The sequence below is a fragment of the Ruditapes philippinarum genome, unplaced genomic scaffold, assembly GCF_026571515.1.
Source record: "Ruditapes philippinarum isolate M1 unplaced genomic scaffold, ASM2657151v2 ctg4274_1_1_1_1, whole genome shotgun sequence".
NCBI lineage: Eukaryota > Metazoa > Mollusca > Bivalvia > Venerida > Veneridae > Ruditapes > Ruditapes philippinarum.
Window position 1 is genome coordinate 83,630 of NW_026851753.1, and position 8,747 is coordinate 92,376.

Sequence of the window (8,747 nt, forward strand, 5' to 3'; positions counted from 1 at the left end):
ATAAATCCATGTATTAAAAAATGTTTAAACATTTATTATATTGTGTCTATGGATTTTGAATAATTATGTTAACAATATTTACATGGAGGACATGTAATTTTGTTGAAGTAGTTGAGTAGAGACAGCGTGTAAATAGCAGTTTCATTACAAAAAATAAGCGGTATAGGTAGTTTTATTGCACAGGGACAGGTAATATGTTGTGAAGGAGTATAAATTACAATTCAGTCTGTATCAGAGAAAGTATTAAAATAAATTTTAATTCAATTAAGTTTATTGAAATAAAGTTATCCATGTTTTTCAAACAAAACATCCATTCGACGTCAAATTAATGGAATAATGGGCTAACACTAGTCTAACAAACATCAGTTAGAAGCTACATTGAAAGAAAACACTATATTAAGAAGGCTTTATATTTATTTGTTGTTCCGATTAATGAGCAAGACTTATATAAAGTGAAAGAGTAATAATGCCAAACATATGAAAAGACCGACCAACTTGTATATTTTGTGAGATTGCTTAGATGACGAATCTTGTCAGCTAACAGCACAAAATAAGCAAAACGTCAAACAAGGTATTTTTTGTCTCTCGATATCATTCACTTTGGTATACCTATGTTTGATCATCTTAAAAAATGTAGTATTTGCTTATCAATTTTGTTACTTAAATTCGCGCTATGTTTTGTTATATATATATTTTTCTTATGATTGATCATATAGTGGAAGACATGCTACTTGTTTTGGTTTTGCTCGTGTTTCGTCCATTCAGCATTAAATAAAACGGTCGTTTAAATACTTAGAACAAACTACAAGGTTCACAAGCGTGTGTTATGTTCGTCATTTAGAAGAAAATGAAAAATGTATAATTTAATAGCAATAACAACCAAAGTCCAAAGACATACTGAATACGCACACACATTTCAGTTAATGATATACATGTAAGCTTGCTGATGGTGTGGTGTATGCAATGAATTTGTATTTTGATTGTGTAATTCGATGTAAGTTATGTCAACCAGTAAATATACCAGATGTGATGTATTTTAGAATTCAGTTGCATTATCATGGACATATAGTATGAATTAATTTCATAGCAGACGTTATTTCAGGAAAAAAGATCTTACGGTTCAAGGGAGAGGAAAGGGCGCAAAAGATAAGTCTGGAGATACATTTGAAAAAGTAAATAGTTCTTCGATGGACATTTCTGAGGTTAAATACATGTTGGGAGAAGCGTTCACTCAAGATCTTCGTCTCATCTTCAAGGTAAACGGAATAGACTCCTTGCCAAATGCTTTCCAATAGCTTTATTCTATTTATAAATACGGCAATCATTTGTCAAGAATACGGTTACTTCTTAAGTCAGTTGTAAGATGTACGTTGTTCATTCATCGTAAATATATCATAGTGATGTGGCTGATGATGATATCCAAATACAGTTATCTCACCACATTCACGTAACCACACGGGAAGCAATCAAGTTACCTAATTAGAAGCGCATCCGACCTATAATTTCTGGAAGTTTGTGTATTCAGCTTATATCTAGCGTATGGCTTACCTGTCAAACGTTACGCTCAACTGACAACGGTATTTGCCTAGGAGAACGAATATCGACGTTATGCAGCGGGCCTGCAACGTATACAACTAAAGCACCTGTTAAGTATTTCTGCGGGCGCGAGCGTATGAACGCGTGTGTACGTTAGTAATTTACGCTAGATTGTGACGCCATAGTTTGTAAATTAATTCATGTAGCAAAAATGGAAAAAAAACTTGAATACTTATCAAAAACTTTAATGTTGTTCGTAAGTTCCTTATATTATTTGAAAAACGTTCATTAAATACGAAGTATCTATTCCTTTCTATTACTTTTTAAGTTTTTTTTCCAGTTTAATTAATTATGAAATCCCGCTAGTATTCTTAACATCAAACAAAAAATATGCATGTTTCATTCAACAATATATTTTCAATATACATGTATCTTGACGAGAAATACGAAATGTATAATTTTAAAGTGACTTTAGGCCCATCCGAGGGTATATAGTGAGTGAACAGGTAAAAATAAGTTATTATTCTGTCATAATTCCATACAATTTTATACAAACTCAGCATGAATGATAAATAACTCACGTGGCCCAAAAAGGAAAAATATCTAAAAATATTCATCAGAAATTACCTGTAACGTTCAAATATTAAAAAAAGTGGGGCAGTCTTTTCGTATTTTAGGCAGATGAAACATCAACTGTTGGTCAATCACCATTATAACAGTCAACCTTTTGATACAAATCCGCAGTTACTATAACACTTAAAATTAAAAACGTATGTATGTTTCAGATTAACAAATAAATCCTGTGCAAAAGAGATGCCATACATTGAACTACTAAAAATACACACAATACATGCTTTAAATCGAAGTGTAAATAAATCTTAATGCTATAATAGTACTATTTTTGGTATTTGATACGGGTAAATTGCAGATTAATCTCTTGCGACAATATTGTTTTTAGGAAATCGATCTATATATATTTACATTGTATTTCCCTTTTTACCTTACGTGATACGTGAAATGCTATTGAGAAGATAATTGCTTTAATCAAACAATGATCGCTAGAGTTCAATTATTTTTCTTTGCAGAACACTGGATTATTTCTCAACGCAACGAAATTCTGTTGTTTTAAACGGATCTTTGCTGTTTTTTGCATGCAGGAACGCGTATTGTTGTTTTTTGTATTTAACTTAAGTCTGAAATCGGAACATGCTTTATCTACTCGTTACAATTTGAAATATACAAATCACATCGTAGTCTTAGAGATGACGTACACAGATTTAGAATACATGATTTATGAAGAATATATATCAATAATACAAGTTTTAATTTAAAGCAAATTGAAATATTGGATAAATAAATCAAAGAGAAATAATTTCAATATGTTTAAACGCTTTTGTAAAAGGAATTACCGTTTAATACAATTTCTGAGCTTTATTATTTTTGTCTTGATAATAAGTGGAAATTTATTTGAGAGCTACATAGGTAAATATTTTTTATCTTAAATATAAGTTCAATATTATGCTTGCTTTTTATTATTATTATTATTATTATGATAAAAATTTTATCATGTAAAGCCCGGTGGTTTGAGTCCAGGCTGCCTGCAGCATGCCAATTTTCTGTGTGATTTTTCTGTATATGTGTGAGTAGACTTGTGTGTGTATATATAAAATTCTGGATAAAGTGTGATCCGTTGGAAGCATTTATTACAATAAAATTACATAAAAATTGAAGACTCGGGGGGGGGGGGGTTGAATAAGTCTGTATACCAGTGATAATAAAAAGGTGCATCATCCTACACGCCCCCTAGCACCTGTTTAAGCGGTACTCAATTTTTAACACTGAAAAGTGTTGAATCAATGATCCCGAAGGACCAGAAATATACAATTATATATTTATACACACACACACACTAACCTGCTGAATTCGTGCGGGCAAACGGATTTGCCATGCTCTAAAGTAAGAATAACGTGTAAGGAGAATAGAAAAGTACTAAAGTTGAGCTGCCAACAGTATTGAGCCTGTACAGACTGCACGGTTGTTACACTAAACTGGAGGACAAAAGCTTATCTATTCCGGTTTTAGACAAAACATGTCACAGCCATTCTAATACATGTACAATAAGTAAATACTCTAATCACTGTTCTTATGTTTTCTTATCATTATTTTAGTATGTCGTTATCAATATTTTAATAATCAATCATTTAGGATAGTCGGAATTAACTATTTATCGAACAAATATTGAAATTATATGTTCTTTTAACTGTTAAAAATATACCGTAGTTTCAAAATAGACGACACAAATATAATGCTCTTCATTCAATGTGAAATGATCAATATTTTTCCAGTCTAACTATATGAAACAAAATCAACATATAATCTGTTTGTTTAAAGTATTCTGCAAACACAGTACATCGACATAAATTATTTGAACAGATGAACTATATTGATTGATTTTTGGCTTTGAGTATTTTACTGTCTTCTGTTTTACAAAAATAAAAAAAATAAAAAAAATATAAAAAAAGGTTTAGGTCAACTCAACTGTATTTTATAGATATATATTAATCAGAAATTTTATCTTAACTTTTCTGTATCACAAAAGCAGTACATTGTAAACGAAGACTTAAACAAATTCCCACTTCAGACAATGAAGTATTGTTTGACAGTACAAGTATATCCTTATTTGACAATAAATGGCACGTATATCCTTATTTGACAGTAAATCGCACGTATTGAGAAGTATTGAGAAAAAAACGAGTGCCACTGTGAACTATCAAAGATATCCATTAAAGTCAACAAAACCATTGTGTAAGGAGATCGATGAGTTTACATAACATTGGCAGCAAAGATAAATAGTATGCATATGCTTATATATGGTTCCAGTTTTGTCTGAAGTGATTCATGGAAGATTTTTTGTATACTTATTAACAGACAGCTATGTCGGTAAAAAATTCACTCTCCCACCATGTTCCTATATAAATAAGTTTCTTTATTTCAGTGGAAATACCAACCTGGGTGAGGACGGAAAAATATCCGCCATTTGAACCGGAGCTGCACGAAGATTTCCAGACCGTGGCGACAATAACTCCAAAAATACCACACATTTTACATCAGTACAACACAAATCTAAATATACCAATATCATATGTGACAAATATAAAAAGTTTCTTATTTTACAATCCTAGCTGGAAGTATTCGTTTTGGACAGAAGAAACATCTCGACAGCTTATAGCTGATAGACACCCATCACTAATCCCGACTTGGGATGCTTATGCAAATTTTGAAATAAGATCAAGCATAATTCGTTATGCACTACTTTACGAGTTCGGCGGTGCCTTCAGTGACATGAAAGTGAAATGTCTAAGATCATTGAAAAGGATAACTTACAAGTACGCATGCGTACTTCCAGCACGTTCGTTTGAACTTGTTTCAGTAAAAGAACATAGACCATACGTTCTTTCTGACAATGTAATATTTTGTAGATCTAAACATCCGTTTTTGAAGCAGATTATTGATAATATACCGCTTTATCAACCTATGATAGATATAAACGATGCAATTGGAGCCCATTTCCTAACTAGTCAATATATAATATATAATAATCTACAATCATATTATAATTTGGTATATAAAGACGATCAATTATCAAGTAATTCACCGTTTATTTATAGGGGAGAACTTCCAGATACACATATGAACGCAGTGTTTGTTTCAAATTCGAAATATTTCCCTACAAATGTCTACTCTGTATATCCGCTTTGTCAGGACTTCTTTGATCTTTCGTTCTTACAGAAGAGAGGATGTATTGAATTGAACAAAAGACGTGAAAACTCTATCTTTGCATTTACTTATGATTCTTATAAATTACGTCGATTTGAAAAAATAATAAATTATTTTTTGTCAATTAAAATAACACATATTACAAACGTGGATGTTTAAGATAAATATATGTCTTTACAAGTAATATGTATGATGTCTTTACAAGTAATATGTATGTGATAAATCATACACCAGCCTATGCTGAAGTCGAACATGATTGAAGTAAATGGTATATGGGGCGCGACTGTGTTTGTGAACTAACTATAATACAATGATCCCCTATGTGATCAAAAGTTTAAGACATATACATGTATATTCAGACATATCCAGACTCAGACTTGGATTGGAAATGCCAAATTAAATCAGCTAAGATGTGAGTTGGAAACTGATAAGTTTTTTACCTACCAAAACGGACCGTTTTAATGGAATACGCAAAATTTCATGTTTTGGTCCTCCTGGGCTCCTTGCCACTGGTTCTTGTTGCTGGGTCGTGGAGATGTTGCGTTCATTAAACGCCGCCTTTCCTTGTTGATCTTGATTAGCATATTTTAACTTCAAAAGAGAACATGAATCGACACAGTCGTCACATATGATGTTTCATTCTTCCGTCAACTAGGATGCCATAATGTACAAAGGTTTATCTATTAAGCAATTCGCCTAGAATAAAAGAAACGAATGGTATATAACAAAGTGTTTTAAAAATCAGAAAGAAGATATGGAATACAAAAACGATCCTACTAATGAGATTGAGATTAAAATGTGTTCATAAGGAAGACGTGGACAGTGCTATTTAACCCTTCTAAATACTTTATGCAATGTTTTAAGTAGATATGTAAACTAACATGCTAAGTATCATTTAGTATGTCAGTTTGAAACAATTGTAAAATATGTATTTTGCTATAGAACAACCTTAGGCAGTCCTGTTTATGTACCGATATGCAGACTTCCAAGCTTCCATCCATGTTTCAGCATAAACGATTTTAGTACAGTTTGGGGCAGCCAATTATCATAAGTAGACATATGCATGGATATTGTTTTTAACACATTGCATGCAATTCATTATATCACTTTACAGTTATAGACAAAACCAACGTACAACCTTTGTACTCATCTATATTAGCTTTTTATTGACACATGTACATTACATGTGTACAGATTTAATGCTTGTGATTATTTTATTGACCTCATAATATACTTGAATAGGTATACATCAATGTGATTGTTTATATTTATATGTAAATGATATGTAATTTAAGAAAAGAAATTTATACTTAAAAATGCAAAGACTGTGATATTATATTCTTATAAAGTATAAAATATTGAGAAATGTGTGCCTTAACTCTTGTTTTTCTTCTTTCTTTGTGTTGCATTATCTTTAGCAATGATGTTTCAAAGATTTATTTGAGGAGGCTGTCGTACAGCAATTGAATGTATACAATTGGCATTAAAAACTACAATGTATAATAAGCTTTTACAGAGTTCTTTGCAAATATATTATCATTGCTTTTTTTTAACATTTTCTTTAAATATGATGAAAAAAACTTAAGGATAATACTCGATATATATTTTTAGTTTGAAATGATTCAAATTAGAGTACATTTATGTTTAATACTTGAGCAAAATAAAGTTACTGACATTTTAAGAGTTTGGATACTGAGCTATGTTTATACTAGTTTTAAGTCAAGAGACTTACCTCAGTAATATACATTTGTGAAAATATTTTAGTCTTTGTGCTTACAGCGACAGTCTGAATTAATGATATATATATTTTATAATATATAAGTAAAGTGAAAAAAAATCAGTCAATAATAAACTGTGTGTTTTTTAAACTGACACTGTCTAGCTTGAGAGATCTTTGTGATGTACTTAATACCCAAATGTCTGGTTTGCATATTGCTAAAAATAGTTCATTTTTGAAATATGAAACAATCCGAATATCATTGAATTTCACTTTAATTGTGAATAACTATTTAGTGTAAAAAGGCATGCATTATATTTCAGTTCTGATTCTTAAATATCGCTGTTGAATACAAAAGGACCTGATACGTTTTGCATTTGAACTTTGCATTGACACTGTTGAAGATATGGAGAGGAGATTAATACCTGAATAAAGATCCATAAGGCAATGCAACGTTCACAGAACACAGCCCCGACAGAATCCAGCCACACCAGCAGGGCACCTAGATGAAACCGAACAAAAAACGGGGAGAGGACACAAGGGCGGTGAAGGAGGGGAATGTTATGTATGACATAAACAACAAAACCAAATTTGTAGCAGTACCAAATTTCGAACAATATATTTCTCTTTGACATATCTTTGTTTTGTATTGTTTATGAAAACAAGACTACTGTGTTATTCCTTAATCGTGTATAACCCTGAACTGCATTACTGATCTCCTGGGATCTTATAGAACTAATTACCCACAGCTTTGTCTGCTACTCGAATGACTGTGACCTTTAAACTCATATTTGAAAATTATATTACCGTAAAACATTAGCATAGCTTTCATAATACTACTTTATTCACAATATTTTCGTTCAAGAGTATTACTTTCTATATCAATTTATACCCCATCTTACAATGTCATGTCACTATTGTATTACTTAATTGTTACTGTGAAAGCAACCATATTAACCCTGTCAATATATGTATTGTGTAATAAACTTTATCCTGTTTTTAATTTAGAACATTTAAAATGTGAAGAAGTTTAAAGAGATTTTTTAGCGAACAGTTATAATCATTTAGCTATATTTCTTGGCCTGATTATTATGAAGATTTAATAATTATAATCTCGAAATATTACACGGATCATATCGGTTATCAAACTTATATATATCGAGCATATTCTTGTTGAGAATTATTGAATGTTTGTTTGTTTGTTTGTTTCATTTTACGCCTTTTCGCAACAGTATCTCAGTCATATAGGCGGAATTATTGAATGAAGTTAATAAGTATATTCCTTATCAACATATTTTAATCCAACATATTTTGCTGCAGTTAAAACCTCATCACTGTCGAGATCAACTCGTAGTAAGCTTTGGCGTCTGCTACACTGGACATCCGCTTCCCTGATTGGAGAGGTCATCAGACCTCTCCATAGTGTTCAGACTGATTGCTGGCGGCATCCATTTTTGCGTATCTGATTGTAGTGAATGAACCTCATTTTAAGCGTAAAATCATTAGGAGCAGTCTACAAAAATTGTTTTGCGCATGCCCCGTTTCAAAATACGGCTTAACTTAAACGAAAAATTAACATCGAAGTGAACAAATCGGTACATAGAAAAATCGGAAAATATCATTTACGTTACTTAGCACTACGTGGATGTTTCATTCCGTTTAATCTTTTAAACTGTATAAATCGATTACCGTATTGTTTTCTGAATAACGTTTTACT

The 8,747-nt window shown here is 31.4% G+C and overlaps 1 protein-coding gene across 1 annotated transcript; it reads left to right on the forward strand.

Annotated features, from left to right (window-relative positions):
* Positions 1 to 2,564: 2,564 nt before the first annotated feature.
* LOC132738769 (uncharacterized) lies at positions 2,565 to 6,785 on the forward strand. Its single transcript, XM_060726365.1, has 2 exons — positions 2,565 to 3,018; positions 4,532 to 6,785. The coding sequence occupies exons 1-2, from the start codon at positions 2,916 to 2,918 to the stop codon at positions 5,470 to 5,472; spliced, it is 1,044 nt and encodes a 347-aa protein (XP_060582348.1). The 5' UTR covers positions 2,565 to 2,915; the 3' UTR covers positions 5,473 to 6,785.
* The last annotated feature ends 1,962 nt before the right edge of the window (positions 6,786 to 8,747 follow it).